We start from the raw sequence: 21,117 nt of genomic DNA, 5'->3' as shown, positions 1-21,117 counted from the left end.
AGGGTCTCACTATGTAACCCAGGATGGCCTGGAGCTAAAAGTCCTGTCTCAGCTTCCTGGTTGCTGTGTTACAGGTGTGAACACTCAGTGAGAGTACACGCCTTGCTTCGGCTGAATGCTTCTGGTTAGGAAGGATGGGCAAGAAGACAGTAAGAAAGCTGGACGAGGTCCCAAAGACTCATCTGGACCCATCAAATTTTCATAGCAGAAGGGGGAGGGGCACATGGGGCTCTACACCATTTCTCCCAGCCCCAGGGGTGGTGCCCAAGAGTCCCACCTCGGTCTCCAAGAAGCCGCTATAGGCGGGGTTAGCCGTGCTCCTCCTCTTCCGCTCCTGACGCTTGCTCTGGATTTCTGGAAAGGCAGACAGAGCAGTCACAGGCTCCTCACCCAGTAGGTCAGGGCAGGTCAGAGCCTCCAGGAACTGCTTATAGCATGGCTCCAGTGGACTTAGGATGAGTGCCAGGCAGGGGATGAGGGGACAGGGACACACTCCTCAGCATAAGGCCCTGTGGTAGTTTAAATAAGAATGGCCCCCAGAGGCTCATATATTTGAATGTTTAGTCACCAGGGAGTGGAACTCCTTGAAAGGATTAGAAGGATTAGGAGGTGTGGCCTTGTTGGAGAAAGTGTGTGTCACTGGGTCCCTGGGGGTGGGTTTGAAGTCTTAAAAGCCTATGCCAAGCCCAGATTTTCTCTCTCTCTCTCTCTCTCTCTCTCTCTCTCTCTCTCTCTCTCTCTGTCTCTGCTCGTGGATCAGGATGTACCTTTCAGCTACTTCTCGAGCACCACATCTGCCTGCTGCCATGCTCCCTGCCATGATGACAATGGACTGAGCTTGAAACTGTGAGCAAGTCCCCAGTTAAATGCTTCCTTTTATGAGTTGTCTTGGTCATGGGGTCTCTTCACAGCAGTGGAACAGTGACTAAGACAGCCTCCCGCCCCGTCTCGGAACCCCTGGATGGCAGCAGCAGAGTGAGGTCCTGGTTCTGCTCCATCAGGCACAACTTTGTGGTGTCCAGTGCCCAGTGGCCTGCCTGCTTTCCCGCCCATCTCCCTTGCATGCTGCAGCTTGTTCTGCCTCCTCATGTAGCTGCCCGAGGTGCCCATTCCTCATCTCTGTCAGCTTCCTCATGGCCACTGTCAGTGTCTCTCTGTGTGTTCCCTGTGAGGCACCACGGGCCTTGGTGGAAGTGATCGGGATCCAAATAAATACTGTGAGATCCCGGATCATGGAGAGAGGTTTTCAAAGTGAAGGCCAGTTGCATATTAGGAAAGTGCCATTCCCTCACTCCCCACAACCCAACAAGCTTAAGGAGATGGTTTCCCTTAGGCTGTAGATGAAGAGAGAGGTCCAAAGTGGACCAAACACCAAAGAAATAAGGAAACATCAGCTCTCATGTGTTAGTGAATGGCAGGATTGGACAAACACCCCTGTTACATCACTGTGCAGCCTCCAGGGTGGAGTCAGGTTGTGACAGTGCCATGACAGGCATGTTCAGTCATGGGATACAGAAAACCAGATGTTTCTCTGGCTCGTCTTGTTATTGTGGCTCCATTACCTGGGGCTGGGTTCCTAGGAACCTCACATCTGGATAGGTCACAGCCATGACCTGGGGTACTACCCTAAAGGCCCCTGCTTCTATCTAGGGCCCCACCAAGTCCCACCTACTAAACTCCACCCACTGTCTCCATCATTACCTTCCAGGTGTTCCGTTGTGACCAGGCCTAGAGCTACCATGAAGGCAATTTTCTGAAAAGAAAGGGGATAGAGAGGCGTTAACAAAGCTGTCGGCTCTCATCCGAGTCAGGAAAGAAATAGTCTGTGAGCCACAGGGCTATCCCCTGGGGATACCCAGTCATGCAGCCACTGCCCCAGAAAGTTGGGGAACTCAGATACCCAGAAACTGTCCAACATCAGTGTAGGGAGTAGCTAGGGGCCTGTGATGGAGCTGGATAACACAGTCCTCAAATACACTTCTGTTGTTGTTGTTTTGTTTTTTGAGGTAGGGGTTCTCTGTTGCATTCCTGGAACTAGTTCTAGTAGACCACGCTGGCCTCGAACTCAGAGATCTGCCTGCCTCTGTCTCCTGAATGCTGGGATTAAAGGTGTGTGCCACTACCGCCCAGTTCAAATAGACTTTAAAAACGAATAGCATGGGGCTGGCAAGATGACAGGTACCCTTGAGGAATGAGAAAGGTGATCTCGGCCTGCAGAAGGCTCTGGCCTTAAGCAGAGGAAGAACAGACAGACAGATGGGTGCCATTTCCCAAACCATTCTGTCCGTGGAGTGGGCTCTGCAGTGTGCATGTTTGGCAAATGGACGTCTGAGCAAACAAGAGGGACTGAAAGGAGGAGGGACGATAGCGTGGAAGATGGAGCCCCACAGGGTGCACACTATCCTGGCCCTAGCGGAAGCCAGAATCCTCTGGGCTGTCCCTTATACAAAACAGCAGTGTCTACACAAATCCCACGCACACCTCCTGAATTCTTTAAACCACTTCTATGTGGCCTGTAATGCCTGATGTGACAGAAACCACAAATAAATCATTGTTTCACTGTGCTCTCTAGGGAATACTGACAGCAGAGATGTCTGAATGCAACAGTCATGGCAGAGGAGACACAGGAAGTGAGGGAGCCTGAGGATCTGTGAAACTGCATTCCGGCAGGACACCCCTTTCAAAGTGTCCAGGTATCGTTCTGAGCTGCTGGCCACCCAAAGTTCCTGCTGCTATATAACTTCTGGGCCGTTTCAACACTCTCCTGACAGGCTCATCAGGTCTGCAGGCCTCATCACCAGCTGTTCAGGTTCTTTACAAAAACTGATGTCCATGCCTAGTTCTAAGACACAGGCCTATAATCCTGCTACCAGGGAGGCCGGGACAGGAGTAAAACAACTTGAAGTCCTGTCTGGGCAACAGAGAATGAGTTCAAGTTCAGCCTTGGCAACCTAGTGAGATCCAGTTTCAAAAGAGGAAGCTAAAGAAGGCTGGAGTTGTATAACAGCTCAGGGGTGGAGTGTAGTTCTATCCCGAGGACCATACAGAAACCAGAACCCGTGGTCTGCAATGGCCTGGGGTCCCACTTGACTCAGTGAGGTGCCTAAAGGCTGCCACTTGGTGTCCTGATTGGCACACAGTCTCCTGCTGCAGGCCTACGCTGCCCAACTCTCAAACTTGAACAAGGGCTTCTACACCAGGGCATGTTCTGACTGTTCTGTTTAAGCCGTTATGAGTATTTACACCAATTATGCAGTTAGATATAATTATACTAATTGTAAAAATGCGCAATAATTGACTAAGATGCACTCCGAGAGAACAAGGAGATTCAGAAACTTCCTGAATGGAGAATGCTGCAAACCTCAAGGCAGCAGAGACAGTAGGCGAGGGCTACAGGCAACAAGCCAGCCAGGGCCTTACCATGTACATACATGGTGCTCAGACACTGTCACAGGCTGGACCCAATAGGACCTTGGGGCTGGGGTCATTGAGAAGATGTGGCCCACATAGCAGCTTCATGTTCCAGGCAACCCAATGGAGGATTTTCCTTCCTTCCTTCCTTCCTTCCTTCCTTCCTTCCTTCCCTTTTCCTTTCTTTCTTTCTTTCCTTCTTTCTTTCTTTTTTCTTTTGGGGTGTGTGTGTGCACGTGCACATATGTGCGTGTGTATACTGGGTCTCATGTAGCCCAGGCTGGACTCCAACTCACTAGGTAGCCAGGGATGACCTTGAATGAGTCCTCCTGCCTCAACCCCAGGGCTAGGATGAGAGGTGGGTACCACCACATCCAGCATATGCAGCAGTGTGAATTTTTAGCAACCCCAAGGCTTTGTACATGACAGGCAAGCTCCTTACCAACTTTGCTATCTCTTCAGCCCCTCAAGGCCTACTGCACACGAGCAAGGGCAATAACCAAATCACTCTTTTACCCAGATACTCTCTGGCTCCCCCATTTAAGGATCAAAACCCCACCCTGGCTGCCTGGTCTTCTGGAATCAGGTTCTGTTATCTGTCTGTCCAGGGCTGACCCTCTACTCTTAAGTTACCTGTTATCTGCAGCCCCGCTGACCTATCTGGGAGTCTCCAGCCCTTACTGCTTACACAGTACCCTCCACCTGCCCTGCCAGTCCCTCTGCCTCTAGCCTCTGGCATTCCCTTAATCTATGTCCATCATGTCCCTCTTTATGCAAAGCCCCCTTCATCCCCTCAAGTAGCCTCTCTCTACCCTTTCTCCTGTGGCTCACTGGAAGTTTCTTAGCCCCGTTTGGCAGCCTTTGTAGTCACATTGGTCTCTGCCCTCAGAAAGGAGCTTCCCAGGACAAGGACCACATTTGCCCAGCCTGAGCTCCTCGCTCGCATCACAGAGCACAGGGGAGGGCAAACCCAAGTGTAAACGCTGAGGGAGGACAAAAGGCTCAGAAATCAAAAGATGTCTTTGGGACCACAGGTCACTGCAATCACCAGGAGCTCGGGAGCCTGGGGACCTAGGGGAGACTTTGCTGGTATGGGATCAGCCGGGGGCAGGGCATCATGCTGACTGGACTCCGGTGGGATGAATGAGGGTTCACCAATGAAATTAGAGTCTGAGTGAGAAGAGCCATGTGGAGAAGACCACAGCAGAGCAAGGATGGTCTCGGTGACGTGGGGCTGAGAGTATAGCCCTAGAACGGGACAAACACCCGATGAAGCCACGTCCTTGGACAGCTGTTGCCTTGCTCTATGACTGAAGGTGACTGGAATGGTTCCAATTATCCCTCTTCCTCTAGGGAGTGGGAGGAGGTGTCACGTGCAACTTCTGGAAAGTTCTTAGCCCTATAGAACTATTAGTCTTGTTCCATATCCCTCAAGCTTCCAGGGTTGAACACAAACAGGAAGCAGGGGCAGGAGCCGCATGCTGCCCAAGTTGGGCAAACATCTCTTTCTGGGCTTAGTCCTGAGAGGAACAAGGCTCACAGCCAGCGGGGAAGGTGGATAACATCCCTGATCCAGCGGCTCAACTCAGAATCCTCCAGCAACCCAGGCCTTACTGCTCCTGGGTGTCGACGAATCACTAGACAGAAAGCAACATTGTTGACACTCAGCCAGGCAGCAAGATGGTAGAATCCGTGCTGACCATGGCCTTACCCTGCCTGCACAGCCCAGAGAACAGAGGGTGCAGACACAGCTCACTGAGTGAGCCCTGCTCTGGCAGCTACATCCAGTCAAGAGTGCACTACATCCAGTCAAGAGCTTCCTAATGAAGTTGTCCCAAGCCTGCAAAGAGCCTGGTCTTAAAGCCAAGAAGGGGTAGGGCCCTCCAGCAGGCCACACTACCTCGGGATTCTCCTGGCTGGGGGGTTGATCTTCCTTGGTGGCCTGAGCTCCCTGAGGTGGCTCCTCCGTGGGTGGCCGGGGCTCTGCTGAACTCTCGGGCTGCGTCTGCACTTGAGGCTGAATGATGATGACCTGGAAGACGCAGGAAGGATGAGAGGGGCAGGGGTCTAGGAAAGGAGCAGCTAGGAGTCAGGTAGGTCCTGAAAGGTATATCACAGAGTAAGGAACCAGGTGGCTGCCCTGTGTCCAGGGCCTGGCTTCCAAATATCCCCCCATCCCCACCTCCACCTCCATCAGGGCATTTGTGTGAGAGATGGCCAGGGTTACAGAGCAAGCAGGCCTGGGTGCAAGTCTTACCACTCCCTGGCTATGTGGCCTCAGAGAGAATACTCTCTATCTCTCTGAGCCACAGGGAATACACCAGCAATAAAGCCTCCAGGGGGCGCTAACTCTTTACTCTCAGCTCAAATGTACACAGAGCCTGGGAGCATTCAAATGCCTTCCCTGACTGAGACATTAGTTGGGAAGCAGAGGGACTTGATTTGAGGTTGCCTGGGGAAATGGAAAGACATCTCAGCTACAGGCAAGAGAGTAGGCAGAGGGAACCAAGGAAAAGATTTCCAACGGGAAAACAGGAGCTACCATGTTTCCCCAAAGGCCTCACACAGGGCAATCTTCGGAGCGCTCTAGAGGACATGGGAAGATGATTTTAGTTTTAGCGTTAAAACGAAATTCCTCATAAGATATCAAGGAGTTCCTTGCCCTGCCCCATCCAGGCAACTGGGGCATAAAACAGCTCTTGACCACTTGACTCTGCCATCAGATAGAACAGCAGCACCAGACTCTCTTGCAGCTACCCATTCAGCCACACGTCATGAGTTCATTATTCCTCAGCTGGACGTATTATCCCATACCCATCCACCTGCCCCCTCATTTACCCATTTACCAAGCTACTCAGTTGATCACTCATTCATAGCACCACTCGTGCTAACCTTCATTCCTTCACCTCTCTTGATTCTGAAACAGATCTGCACCCTTGGCCATATATATATACTCATGCTCCATCCAATTCCCACTCTCATCTGCTCACACCTCCTGTTCCATTCACACTCATTTTTCATCCTGCTCATCGCTGGTTCATACTCCCTCCATACACTCACCTTTTTGTCAGCACTGATGAGGAGGGGCTGCACTTTGATGCTGTCGCTGGCGACGGGCACGGTGGTGCTGGGGGTGATGGTGGCAGCATTGCTGGGGGAGGTGGAGATGATGGCATAGGCCACCCCGGCACTGCTCAGGGGTGAGGTGATGGCGGTAGGCTCGGTGAGGGCCTGGCTGCTGGGTGTTGGCACATGGTTGACGGTGTTGTTGGCAGTGGGGAGGGCTGGGCTGGGGTTCTTGATGCTGACCACAGTGGCCTTTTGGAATGTTGGGGGCTGCTTGGGTGGCCGGTCCCTGCCCGGGGTGACAGGGAGGCTGTCTGGAATCAGAGTCTTTGGCCTAACCTGGGAGGAAGGGACCAGTGTGTGGTCAGACAGAGACACAAGCTTTTGATGAAGGCACGGCAGCGGGGCAAACTTCAAGCAGACAAGCTGAGTCCGACATTAGAGGGGAAGGGACCCTGTGTGATCCCGCTCAGAGTCTCCCAGCAGCCATGACCTTGACCCCAAGGCTCAAGCTACTCTGTCCACCATCTCCCTTGCTTGGCTGTACATTGAGTTATCATCCCTACCCACCCATCCACCCCTGGACTCAGATGAAGCTGCTCCAGGCTACAGTCCCTTCTGGTGCACATGAGAGCAAACTGTGAGGGGTGGAGGAGATGGGAGCCCAAAACAGGGCCCAGCTGGAATGCATCTTCATCACACCAAGCCAACACACAAAGCCCCCCAGTGTCACAGATGCTGGGATCATGTCCCTTGTGCAGGACCAGGTGAGCCACAGGGCTCCTGCAGCTCCCTGACAAACGTAGCTGGTAGCCCTTGGGCACCAATCACTCCAAAGAGCCCACACACATGGAGGTGGGGCATGGGCTGCAGGCAATCACCTGCAATGGCTCCAGTCAGCTTGTGTGGCCAATCCTGGATCTCAGGGCGTGTGGGTGGTCTTGGAGACACACTTAATGTCTTCACCTGTGCGCTGGGGGTGATGGAACCCACTGTCAAGAGCTGCAGACTCCTGACCTCATCTCAAGTGAAGTCTCTCTATGCCCTGATAATCCAGGTGAGTTGAGAAAAATGAGGCTTACGAAGGGACATGATTTGAACCCCACTGAGGCCATGGGGAGTGTGTCCTGGCCATTCCATGGAGGGAGACTGAGGCAAAGCCAGAAGAGGCTTAGCTGGGGAGAATGGTGGTAACAGTATCATTGTCGTTAGGGCAGAGGGACCTGAGCCAGGCGGCTGGGCCGTGTGCTGGCCTTCTACTCTTCTTCGCTCTGCTCTAGTGACACTGGGGAGATCCCGCTAGACCCTGACTCTTGGGAAGTCACCAGGACTCAGTGTGCTGTGGTCAGCAAACATCATGGCTATGAGATCCTGCACTGCCTGGCACAAGTTGGTCCTCGATTCTGACGACCTTTTTAGCTCTTGCTCTAGTGGGCCCTGAGCAAACTGAATGAGGCCCTCCCCATCTTAGGGGCCATAGTTGGGTAATGTGTCCAGCCTGACTGAGGCAGGCCTGATGTTTTGTCCTTGTCCAGTATCAGGACCAGACACTGGGCACAGTGCCACCCACATGATGAGGAAATGAGGGACGAGTCCTCCCTGCCACCCCTCAGTGCCGGCTGGGGATGAGCCGTTCTCTGCCTCTTAGGAGGGACCAGATGATGTCCTAGGGATGCTGGGGAGATGACACTCTCCTGGCTTCTTTCTGGTCACCTTCACTGTAACACTGTCCAAATGACATTCCCTAACTCATACCAAATGTGGTGAATAGCCATGGGTCAGGTGCTAGACATCGAGGACAGTTTAGCCTGGTCTAAACACAGGTCGTTCACCCCAAAGAAATACTTGGGAATCTTGGAATGTGTGACATCCCCCCCAGGCACATGGAGACCCTGACTAGCAGATCCTGATGGAACAGCCTCAACCTGCTGCTGGCCTTTCTCAGGGTCTGCTTCTATCCCTACAAACTTTCTAGGCCAGCAGGACGAGCCCAGGTATATGCTAGGCACCTCTCAGTCAGCAAAACTGAGGCAGGGACAGAGGATGTGGGGAGTGGCTGAATAAGAGACAAGAAGCCCAGGTGCTGGAAGCATTGGGTGGGCACACAGGGGAGTGAACACGTGGGCCCACATGACCGTCAGTTGCCTGTCTGTGCCTCTGTAGGGATGGGAGCAGTGTGGACTGCTGGGAAATAGGGAACAGAGGGAGGACTGCCTGGGGAGCAGAAGCCCCAGAAGAAACAGCATGGACCTGGGCAGAGCCCCCCCCACTCCGAGCCCCTTTCTTCCTACAATATCCCTTTCCCAGGAGCCCTTTGTGGACATCAGCATGGGACAGGTCATCTCAAGAGCTCCCATCAGCCCTTCACACCCCCTTGAGAGATCCTTGAAGCTTGAACCCTCTTAGGGGTAAGGTCCTTTGGACTTTGGAAAGGGTGGGAACTTGAGGGGTGTTTTACCTGAGCTTCCTCTTATCCTTGAGCCAGGGGCATCTATCCAGCCCCATAGCCCCAAGACAGTCAGCCACTGCCTTCATCTCTGCAGCCAGTGACCCTGGTGCAGGTATGAGACACAAGCAGGTGCCCACCCACCAGAGCCGAGCCATTGACAGCAAAGGCACTCGGCAGTAACACCCAGGTCTGCTATGTACTGGGTGCAGGCGTAAGTTCTCCCTGTGACCACCAAGGCCAACAGACACGGCAGAGAGCTATCAGGCCCTCGGAGGGAGAAGCCTTCCTTCCAAGATGGTGAAAGGTCTAAGTGTCCTGGAGTCCATCTGGGGATCTCGGCTGGTACCCAGGGCCTACACTCGGGACCACTTAACATAAATGTGTTACCGTAGCGCTCCTTAGACAGACTCATTATCAATTACACACCACGTGTGACCCAGCATGGAAAAGCTTTGAGAACCAGTATGCCTGGCAGTAGCTACTCTGGTTGATGCTGGCCATGGCTGATGCTGGCTGTACTTAATTCCTTCACCAAAATTCCTGGTCATGGCTTCCTCAAGGATTTCACAGTTTGTCACTGTTTGAAAAACAAGACTCCTCACAGTGAACCAAATGTTTCCCCTACTGAATGGACAGAGGGGACAGAGGAAGGGAGGCACCGCCTAAAGGGGAACCCAGAGGCAGTGCCGGGGGACTGGGGACAGACAGACATTTACCTGAGGTAGCACTGCTGCTCCTTGCCCGGCCAACCTCTGCAGGGAGCTGACCTGAGGACCGGTGACAGGCACTGCAGTGGTGGTTCCCAAAGCCTGGAAGACAGAGAGTGTCGCCATCAGACTCCAGCAGCGTGGGACCACGGGCTCAGAAATAGCGAACTCTATTCTTCTCCATTTGATACTGGTTTTTTTTCTTTGCTTTTTGAAACCACAAAAGTGCCGGGTGGTGGTGGCGCACGCCTTTAATTCCAGCACTCGGGAGGCAGAGGCAGGCGGATCTCTGTGAGTTCGAGGCCAGCCTGGTCTACAAGAGCTAGTTCCAGGACAGGAACCAAAAGTTACGGAGAAACCCTGCCTCGAAAAAAAAAAAAAAACCCACAGAAGTAGTCTATCATCATCTAAGAAAAATTGGAAGCTAAAGCAAGAAAAAGGAAAATGTGGCCCAGAAAACAGTCAACGTTCCTGTATGCTGGCTTCCCTATTAAAGGGGAGTTTCTACACAGAGAGATAAAATGCACATGCCCGTGTATGTACGAGTTTGTGTGCCAGCTCTGCTTCCACTGATCGGCCTTGCACTTGCCATCTGAGCATGACTCTGAACTTCGGATCTTCCTGCCTCCACCTCCCAAGTGCTGGGACTGCCAGGCATAGTGGAGCACGCCGTTCACCTCAGCACTAGGGAGCCAGAGGCAAGAGAATCTCTGTGAGTTCCAGGCCAGTCTGGCCTACCGAGTTCCAGGGAAATCAGAACCACACAGAGAGACCCTGTCTAAAACACCCTGGCGCAGGTGTGTGCTTCCATGCAGACCTGTCATCTCTGAGTGCTTCTTTGGCTGTCTCTGTTCAGTAAGCACCGACGCCTGTGGTCCTAAGCCTTCGTTTCTGCTTCAGGTCCAGCCTTCTTTCCTGACTTGTGACAGAGGCAGGATCTGTCTGTCACCTTGGTAATTTACACTCGGGGAAGGAAGGAAGGAAGGAATGGGAAGCCAGGAGAGCAAGGAAAGATCAAGGTTCACCAGAGATCCAGAGTTTCCAGTGGGGCAACGACAGAGACAGCTCTGCTTCCACTGTGCTTGATTCCAAGTGACCAAAAGACACACTCAGCTAGCTGTACACAGGGGTGGAGTGGGGTGTCCTGTAGGCTGTGGGGTGTCCTGTAGGACATGGGAAGTCCTGTAGGCTGTAGGAGGTCTGCACCACAGAACCTGCTAGATACTTCAACTAAGAACCTGGCCAACTCCACCCAACCCCACAGTTGCATAACCTGGATTGGGGTGCCCGGCTCTTTTGCAGAGGGTACTAAATATAAGGTGCCTTTAAGTGCAGTGTCCCATGAGTCCGATGGGGTTCTGCACTGTACTGTGGGACCCACTGCATGGAGCACCAGAGACCTGACAGTTCTCAGCCCACGTCCAGTCTCCACACAGCTGGGAAACATCAGTAGCAAACATTGCCAAGCAGGGTACCAATATCTTGCTGCTTCTGGGCATGGCAGGAGCCCTCCCAGAACATCCCTGCCACCTCTCACGGAAGGCCCATCCCCAGCTAATGCCGTAAGGACTCTAGGTGGCACGGAAGCTTGCCCAGGCGTCCGTCCTTCCACAGCCTCATAAAGAGCTCATTACCAAGCGAGAAGGCGTTTTGTCTGCGAGGACTGACCTCTCCGCTCCGGGCTGGGATTTATCGATGCACCAGAAGCAGTCGCTTCAGAGGCTGGCTCACTTACAGCCACACTTCTGTCAAGATAAACGAGCTGCTGATGACGACATTTATAGCTCTGAGCATTTTAATAGAGGGAAACGGGGCCATAAAAGTCAAAGATAACTTTCCTGTATTAGTTCAGTCCCACGGGCAGTCTGAGAAAGGGTGGAGAAGCCAACACGTGGCTGGGAGGCAGGCTCGGGCAGACCCTTCCATCTTCAGGGGCAGAAGCTCATGTGACTTCGGAAAAACTTGTCTTTGGCGAATGTTTCCAAGTGTCAAGGAGACATGACTCATGAGCTTTGGCAGGGATGAAGGAGGGAGCAAGCACAGATTTGCTGTGACACCAATTACAAGGGCCACTTAGTGTTTTTTGCTGGTGGCCCCAACGGCCACAGAAAGATGCCTGTACCACGAAGACTAAAGGGAGTGGTCTGTGGGAATGAGCACTACATAGCCACGGGATCAGGGGACAATAGGAAGTTGTGTGGGAGAGAAGAACATCACCCCAGGCCTGAGCAGGACAGAGGGCAACCTGGGGTCAGCCCACCCTGTTGACCTCCTTTGGAAAAGTCTCTGTGTGAAAGGCTTGGTCCCAGGGTGCTGCAGTCTTGGGGAAATGTTGTGGACCTGCAGAAGGTAGAGCTCAGCAGGAGGTCCTTAGGCCTTTGGGGACATAACCTAGTGGGGCTGTGGGGCCCTTTCTTTCTCTCTTGCATCTGTGCTTCTCCCTCCTGGCCAGAAAGAAGTGCTTTGCTCTGTCACATGCCCTACATGCTCTCAAGAGGCCCAAAGCCATCTTGGACCTAAATGCCCAGAACCATGAGCTAGATACATCCATTCCCTTACAAACTCTCTTGGTTACCTCACGACAGCGACACTAAGCTGAGGAACACACCCCTCTGGTTGGAAAGCCAAGCTGTCTTTAGCAGGTGCCTCTGCATCGCTAAGAAGTAGGGTCTACTCATCTGCTCCCAGCACAAATAAAGCATATCAAGGCCCCGTTGCAACCCACAGGTGGGTTAAGGGGCTTCCAACTGGAAGCTCCTGAGTACCTCTTAAGCATTTCCTCCTCAGACCAGCTAGGGACAGAGCAGGACCCAGTCTGTCAGGTGGGAAGCCAGTGTGAACCCTCTGGGGGAAAGGGTTCCATCTTACTATCTCTGTCCCATTACAGTGGCTGATGGAGCCAGCATGGCTCTCATCTCTGAGGCCATCAGCATGAGACCCTCTGGTTAACGCCTCTCCCTCTTTCCCACTTCCGATGGCTTCTGTGTGGCCCTTCTCCAAGCCCAAACCAATGCAAACCTTAATGACAATACACAGAGCTCGCTACTTGACTCTGGTGAAGAAGAGGGTCCCTGTGGGGAAGGAAGATTGACCAAACGTGCTGTGGGAGGGGGGAGCCCCTCCTCCAGACCCACAAAGATCTCTTCACTTTCTCCTTCAAACTCCAGCTAGGTGGTGGCTAGCACACGGAACATCAGAAGCCACACTGGCAAGGCCCCTATGCAAGAGCTTCCTGCTGATAGTAGCCAGGAGGAGTCTCCATAGCAACATCCACCATAGCATCCAGATGGGACAGAGAACGCTGAGGTTGGAGCTGTCTGCTGTGAGTGGCCTTGAGCTGCTCATGACTTCAGAACACTGAGTTCCATGATGCCATGAGGGCCCAACAGCCATGACTGCCCTATTCCGACAGTCACCAGAAAAACAAAACTTACAACTGAATTTCCATCCCTAAGTCACAACCCAGTCAGGAGGCCCAAGGGTCAGAGCCACAGACTACAGCTTAGAGATCATGGGACCCACGCCCCTTGAAAATTTTTATATGCTAAGATCCCAGAGCCCAGAAGAGCGAGTTCTAACATAGAGGCTTGGTCAACTTACAGAAAAGGCTCCTTTTCCCTACGGTTCTAGAGCAGTGCTTCTCATCCTTCCTAATACTGTGACCCTTTAATACAGTTCCTCGTGTTGTGCTGACCCCAACCATACAATTGTTTTCATTGCTACTTTATAACTATAATCTTGCTATTGTAACTATAATCTTGCTATTGTAATATAAATATCTGCATAATGTAATTGTAATGTAAATATTTAGATGTTGGTTTCTTTCCCAGCAAGATCCCTACATTCTTCCTGGGGAGGTGGTACAAGGTGTGTCCTGGTGGAGATGAAGACAAGTTCTCCCCTCGGAGTGTATACTGAGTGTGGGCAGGGAGGAGAGGCGAGGCCAGTGTGATGGTTAGAATAGAATAGGCTTATCATTTGAATACTCGGTCCCGGGGCTGGAGAGATGGCTCAGAGGTTAAGAACATTGCCTGCTCTCCCAAAGGTCCTGAGTTCAATTCCCAGCAACCACATGGTGGCTCACAACCATCTCTAATGGGGTCTCGTGCCCTCTTCTGGCCTGCAGGCATACACACAGACTGAATATTGCATACATAATAAATAAATTAAAAAAAAATACGCAGTCCCAGCTGGTGGTACTATTTGGGGATTAGGCAGTGTGGCCTTGGCTGGGACAGGGATGTCACTGGAAGCAGGCTCTGAGAGACTTTTAGATGCCATTAGTTCTGTTTCCTGTTTGGCAGTCAAGATGTGAGCCCACAGCTTCCCCCACCTGCTGCCATGTCTCCACTCTCCCACCAGGGAATCGAGCGATAAGCCTAAAGAAACTCTCCCTTCTAGAGGTTGCCTTGGTCATGGTATTTCGTCACAGCAACAGGAGGTGACTAAGACAGTCAGTGGGGCAGTACCCTTTGGCTGGCATCTGGAGCAGAGGCCAGGATGTGTGCCAAGGGGCACCTGGGGTGAGGCGAGGTCATATGGCTGGCCCGTCAGAGTTCAGACTCATTCATTACATGTACAGTAGGCCCATGGAACATTGTCACACCAGGCACACAGATGAGCGTTTCTGACCATTGTGCTCCAAATGACAGAATGAGTGCCACTGTGGGCTGGGCACAGCACAGCAATGGTGTGACAGGGTCAGACATTTGCCTGGATCCCAACTTCCCTGCAGGAAGATCTTGGGACTGGATCCTGAACATTTAATATTCCAGCATGCACCCTATAACCTCAGTCAATCTGCTGAAGGGGAGGTGCCAGGCACAGGACACTGGGGTCTCAGTGTGGCTCCCAGAATGTCAGGGGCAGAACCTCAAAATCTCTGCTTTTCTGGCTGGTCCCTGGCTGTTTAGGAGGATGCCTGCTCCCACCTGCTCCCAGGGCTGGAATCCCAGGCCCCAGGTGAGACACATTCCTCTTTCTGGCTGGGTCGGGGAAGAGGGGGAGCTGAGCGGAGGATGGTTGCTTTCTTACCTCCGCTCCATGTGGCCCAGCCTTGGCGGACACAGGCACAGAGTGCAGCGGTTTAATTGCATCTGGGTTGTGGTTTTCCTGCATCCTTACAGAACTGCTCTGATGTGTGGCTCAGATAACGAGTGAGCCCCAACATCGGTAGCTGCTAATAAATATTAATATAACATAAGCACCGCTTTGACTGTCATGGGAACCAGCTTGTTATTCACAGATGAAACTCAACGGTTGCCTTTATCACTGTCGGCAGGAAAGAGCTTGTCCCAACCTAGACTGCTGGAGCAAGTACTCCAACCTGGTGTCCCCTCATTTCCTAGACACAGAGCCTCCTCTAGCTTCAGCAATGGATGCCACCTGAAGTTTTCACAAATACCGAGGGTGATCCAGCTAGCTGTCCTGCCTCCTCCAGCCCACTGCTCACAGCCACGCCGAGCACAGCAATAGTTAGAGCAGGTGCACCAATCTGCACGTGACTTTCCATCCATCGACAGTGCAGTCACCCTACAGCCTTGTCCGCAAGCTGGAGGAGCGAGCACCCCCTTCCTGTTACCAGGACCAGAGAGGAGGGTGGGACGCATCTGCATGCTTGGCAACAGGTCATTCCAACATCTCTGCTGCCCTGGGTTCTGATCCCCCCAGGACAAATGTATATCATACACCAAGGCCACCACATAGTGACAAATGGAGGGAGGGAGTGGGGAGAGAGGGAAGGAGGGAAGCGTGCAGATGTGAGAGGTTCACCCACACTGGCAGGTGGGCCATGAAGCTCGCAAGCCAGGTGAAGACAGCAAATCTGGGCCTGGATGGCAAGAGTACGTACGCTGTGCTGCAACACCTGCATCAAAGAGGGCTGTGACAACATTGCTGTCCCTAGGTGAGGAGGAAAGATCACCAAGAATGTTTCAAAGCTCCCAGCAGCCAGAGGAATTAGTCGGACTCGGCCATGTTCCCCGGAGAATCTTAAGCACACATCCCATCCTGCCTGCTGCACCATGGGGCCACATGTAGTTTGGTGACACGCAGCCAGGCTGGCTAGGGATGGGTGAGGAAGGCGGGGAGTATGGCGAACTCCTGCATCTGCGGCCCCTCAGAGCTGAAGCGAACCATGACTGTGCTCGCTCACCAGGTATGGCTCACGGGGAGGCCTTTTTCAGTGCCATCTGCCTTGGATGACTGAAAACAAGCATGGGAGGTAGGGAAGAGGGCTTCCTGGAGGAAGCAGTGACTGAGCTGGGCCTTTGCAATAGGGCCAGAATATTCCAAGTGGGCAATAGATGAAGTGCATGAGAATCAGAAGGGAGGGTGGAGAAGCCAGTGGCAGAGGCACATGGGCACCAATGGAAGGGAGAAGTTAAGTTCTGGGTGCCACAAATCCCGAAGGAAAGTGCCGCGCCCCGTGTCCCAATGTCTGTGCTCTGTGCGCTGTTAGCCAGTTCGCAAGCTTTGGGCAAGGGAGCTGGAGGTTAAAATACACAGACACACACAGACAGAGAGACAGCGACACGGGTCATCCTTGAATTCCCTAAGAATGCCCCCTTTATTGTGTTCAGGGGCAGATTATATAGAGATAGCCACTCCCCAGCCAAACCCACCAGAAACCACTCTCCTGCTGTCAGTAGCCGTGAATGTCATGCCTAGGAGTTTGGTCCCTCTGGAAGTGACAGAGCTAGAGTAAGGCCTTGGCTAATGTAGTGGGGGCAGGTCTACCACTGCTGGACTAGGGACTCTGTGTGCATAGGGGTCTCAGCCCTCCTAACATTAGATGGCAGCTGGGTGCCTCCTGGCTGGCTGAAAGGGCACAGCGAGGCAGGCAGGGGAGGGCAGCATGTGGGGATGGCACACTGCAGTTCATGGGTCCGTCTGCACCTCTGCATTCTCTCCTGCTGGAGTCAGTTTTCCCATGAGGTCTTTCCCTGCCCAGCAGCCTGCTCTTTCCCAGAATGCTAGTACAGGGCAGTGTGAAGCACCAGGGGCCTCCGGGACTCTCAGGGAGTTAGATTGTTGAGCTATACCTTCAAAGTAAGAGTCTTCTTTGAAAGCCAGGTCCTTCACATCTGGGGAAGGAGGTCATTTGCTGTAGCTATGAGAAGCAAGGTGGCTGAGGACAGTGACACTTGACCACCAGGGCTCAGCTGCCCATACAGGTGGCCTGTGGAGCTGGTAACCCTGACTGAGACTTGGTCAGTGAGGGTAAGGTGCCCCAGGCCACTCTGACAATTGCAGGGGCCCTTTCAGGGAGCAGCTGTCAATCAGAGTGAGAAACATCAGGGACGACGCCAGCTGACATGGGAAATACCCTTTCTGCAGCACTGGCTTGGTGGAGTAGCTTAATTAACTTGAAAGGATGTAATTTTATGCTATTTAGTACAAATGCACACTCTAAATGGCGCCACAGTCTAAAGATCAGGGGCTGAGAACGTGGGGGTGGGGCATGGCCACAGGATCCTGGCAAACATTCTGGTGGGAGACATTCTGGAAACTTCTGCACATAAATGGAAGCCTCTGAAGTCACACGGCTCAGCCGCAGGTGACCAGGACAACGGCAGCTGGAAGGGTTTTGTCCCCATCGGCTCCCCTGAGATATGAAACCCTCTTGGGAAGAGAATTGGGTTTAAGAGGCCAATGGGCCTCTCTTGTCCACCCTGCCCGTCCACTGTGGGACCTACCTCAGCCTTCCTGATAGGAATGCCCAGGCTGAAGGAACATCTCTAAGAGAAGCTGTGCAGTCCCACAGAAGCTTGGGAACTTGGGCAGGAATGACCCAGAGGAAGGGGTGATGCCTGGAACCTTATGGAAGGAACTTGGGGCTAGTTTTACCCCTCTGTTCCCAGAACAAATAGAAACGTGATATTGATGAGGAGGACCGAGAGATGGCCCTGGAGCCTGGGGAAAGAGGAAGTGACCCGGATGGTGACTTCCTGGGTTCTTGGAGCCAGTGCTGTACATGTTACCCAACATCCACGCTTGGGCCTCTGCGGGGTTTGCATCAGATCCTTGACAGAGGCCCTAGGCATAGCCAAGTCTGTGTCCTTACACCATGTTGCAGAATGAGGATGTGAGCTAGACCCCACATATAGTAGTCTTTCCCATGCCAGTCTGCAACTGCTGACACACCTCTCATTGGCCACATCACCTCCCACCTTTCTGACCTAATTTGCATAATGTCCTGGTACCATGGGAGGCCAGAGAGAGCCTGTTATATGAACCTATATCTGAAGAGGACCCAGGAGCAGTGAGACGCAGTGTCTACCTTTAAGAGGCTTGTGATACCTCCACGGCCACCGGTCCTTGGCTGGGTGGTGAAGACATGAATGGAGACATTCATTAAAGTTTACTGGGTTGAATGCCCAGCCCTATGCCTCTCAATGGCTGTAACCTGTATTACTTTTTAAAACACTGGCCCTATCTTCGGATAGGGGGTGAGGTTCACCTCGTGGGACCTCACAACACTTGAGAGACTCAACACTCTGCTCTGGCTGAGTCATGAACTTTCCAGAAGCCTGGGGTACTTTAGGCCAGTGGTTCTCTACTTTCTTAATGTTGCGATCCCTTTAATACAGTTCTTCATGTTGTGGTGATTCCCAACTGTAAAATTATTTTTGTTGCTACTTCATATCTGTAATTTTGCTACTGTTATGTATCGTAATGTAAACATCTGTGTTTTCCGATGATCTTAGGTGATCCCTGTGAAAGGGTCGTTTGACTCCAGAGGGGTCGCGACCCACAGGTTGAGAACCTCTACTCTAAGCTAATCTTTGGTGTCCACTGGGAATAGCCTTAAGCAGCACACTCCAAAGGTGACCTTTCACTGTCCATCACAGGAGGCCTTTCAGAGCACATCAACTGAAGCGGAGGTCCCTAGGGGCACCAGCAGGACTCCACCATGGCTGGCAGAGTGCCTGGTTTGTCTGCAGCCAGGGACATGGAAGGATTTCTGATAAAGGCAGCAGGAAGGTAGCACAGGGTGACCACAAGGCCTACATTCCCTCTTGATGGCCCCAGTGGCCCTGTGCGACAGGTGACCTAAGGGAGAGATGATCCTGAGCCCCATCTGTGGCCAGTTCCCCTTTAAATGCTGGCACCTCCCTGACCTTGGGCCACTTGCCCCTTTGGTATGGAGGGCTGGGCAGCCAGGGACCTCAAGGCAGCAATGAGGCTAGACAACTGGGCACAGGTGTTCCAGCTGGCACCCAGCGAGCCCAGTGCCCAGATGAGGACCTGCCCCACGCTCTGGAAGGACAAATTAAAGTCACAGTCGGTTAAGTCATCCGGGAGTGCTCCTTAGAGACCTCCACAGACAGCAGAGGGACTCAAGGCCCAGCAGGATGGTACAGGCCTACAATCCCAGCTATTTGGGAGGCTGAGGGTTGAGTGCGAAGGAATTCAAGGAGAATTCAAGGTCAGCCCAGCTCATGAGTAAGATCCTGACTCCAAAAAAATGGGGGGGTGGGGGTTGAAAAGGAAGGTGAGAGAAGAAAAGGTGGGGTTAGAGGAGAGAAGGGGCAGGGATTGCTTGTGTAGTCAGGAGATGAATTTAAAACACAAAGGGACAGAGCGGCGGCGGCCAGACACCGCATACAGGAAGAGGCTTTCCAGCGGCAGACCCAAGCAGCAGGGACAGGCGTGCAATAAGGAGAGCAGATCGCCCTACTACAATTGAATCAAAGAGGTAGGCCTTTGGTTGGCCAGGTCACTGGCACAAGGGGAGCCTGGTCCTGTCCTGAAGATCCTTCGGAGGGGTGAGAGGGTTCTTGGCCTGCAGCAGGAACCACGAAAGAGAGTGAGGGCATTTTGTAAGCGGAGCCCTTGGCCAGCAGGGAAACCTGATCCGGTTTTTAAAGGACCCATTGGATAGGATCAATAGGAGGAAATGGGCAGGCGCCAAGGCAAGAATTCACCCAATAATCCGAAAAACAACATGAAAACACCAGAACCCAATGATCTTACAACAGAAGTATTTGAACAACCTAACACAGAAGAAGTGGAAAAAATCGACTTTATGAAGATAATAGAGTCCCTTAAACAACATGTAAAAAATGCCCTTATAGAAATGGATGAGAAGTATAACAAAAAGTTTGAAGAAATGAGTAAATACGTACATGATACCCTGGGAAACCAAGAAAAAACGATCAAACAGGTAATGGAAACAGTTCAAGAATTGAAAACTGAAATGAAGGCAAAGAAGAAAATACAAACTGAGGACCAGCTGGATATGGAAAATCTAGGCCAACGAGCAGAGTCTACAGAAACAAGCATAATCAATAGAATACAAGAGCTAGAAGAAAGAATCTCAGATGCTGAGGACACCATAGAGAAAATAAACGAACAGATCAAAGAAAACAGCAAAGCCAACAAATTCTCAACACAAAACATTCAGGAACTATGGGACACAATAAAAAAACCAAACCTAAGAATAATAGGAATAGAAGAAGGAGAAGAGTCACAGCTCAAAGGCCCAGAAAATATTTTCAACAAAATTATGGAAGAAAACTTTCCCAACTTAAAGAAAGATATTCATTTAAATATTCAAGAAGCATACAGAACACCAAACAGACTGGATCAAAGAAAAACATCTCCTCGCCATATAATAATCAAAACACAAAATATACAGGTTAAAGAAAGAATATTAAGAGCTGCAAAAGAAAAAGGGCAAAACACAAAGGGACAGGAACCTCCTAGGCAGAGGGATATCCCAGAAGTTCTGGGTGTTGGGGTCAGGAAGAGCCCTCTGCCACTGCACTGCCTTTTTAAGAGTGGCTAGACCACAGAATATCCAGGGTCACATCATCAGGGCACTCTGGGTACAGGTGCCAACAGGAAGGAGGCCCTGGAGTCAGGACTGGATGGCCCAAGGCCTCTGTGCCAAACCTTCAGGCTCCCTGGCATCTCCTCTACAAAGTCACCAGGGTCCCCTCCCAGCTCCCCTCACTTCCTCTCACATGGAAGGATTTCAGAGCACTCGGGCTCTGTGGCTCACTAGGCCACCCTGGGAGCAGGGGCAGCAGCACTCTGTCAGTGAGACCTGCCAGGAGCAGGGAAAGGGTGCAGGGCTGGCCAGCATCACCTGCTCAGCTCAGGAGGTAATCTGCTCATGCGCACTGACACTATACATAAACACTCCTTCACGGGGATGGCCAGTCACCTGCCCTGACCTGCCACACCGGGGCCATCAGTAGCCACAGGCATGTGGCTCAGAGGCCTGCCACCTATAGCTGTGACAGCTTGCACCAGTCACTCAGACTCCCCGGGGAACACTATAGTCCTCGCCGTGTCTGCCCATAGTGTCTGATGTGCACCTAGCACCAGAAGGTCCTAAAATCTGGAGCTGTCACCTGGGTGGGGTTGCAGGACACCCTGGCCCAGGCAGCCTTTGACGAAGCCATTTTAACCTCTAGAGCCCGTTTCCCCATTTATAAAATGGGGGGGGGGGTGCTGGCTTCATAAGGGGAGTTT

At 52.3% G+C, this 21,117-nt stretch overlaps 1 protein-coding gene across 2 annotated transcripts in view; it reads right to left on the bottom strand.

The window, feature by feature from the left end:
* The window catches only part of Phf21b (PHD finger protein 21B), a 67,213-nt gene that overhangs the window by 9,958 nt on the left and 36,138 nt on the right, over positions 1–21,117 (bottom strand). For both annotated transcript variants that reach the window (XM_041672271.1, XM_041672272.1), the window contains exons 3-7: positions 9,643–9,735; positions 6,472–6,816; positions 5,312–5,443; positions 1,702–1,753; positions 278–354 (exon numbers count right to left, since the gene is read on the bottom strand). In XM_041672271.1, coding sequence (XP_041528205.1) covers positions 278–354; positions 1,702–1,753; positions 5,312–5,443; positions 6,472–6,816; positions 9,643–9,735 — 699 coding nt within the window. The remainder of the gene's footprint in view (positions 1–277; positions 355–1,701; positions 1,754–5,311; positions 5,444–6,471; positions 6,817–9,642; positions 9,736–21,117) is intronic.

Source organism: Microtus oregoni, unplaced genomic scaffold (assembly GCF_018167655.1).
Source record: "Microtus oregoni isolate MIOR12 unplaced genomic scaffold, Mior012 000022F_ref0000154, whole genome shotgun sequence".
NCBI lineage: Eukaryota > Metazoa > Chordata > Mammalia > Rodentia > Cricetidae > Microtus > Microtus oregoni.
This window is presented reverse-complemented; position numbering and strand designations above follow the sequence as displayed.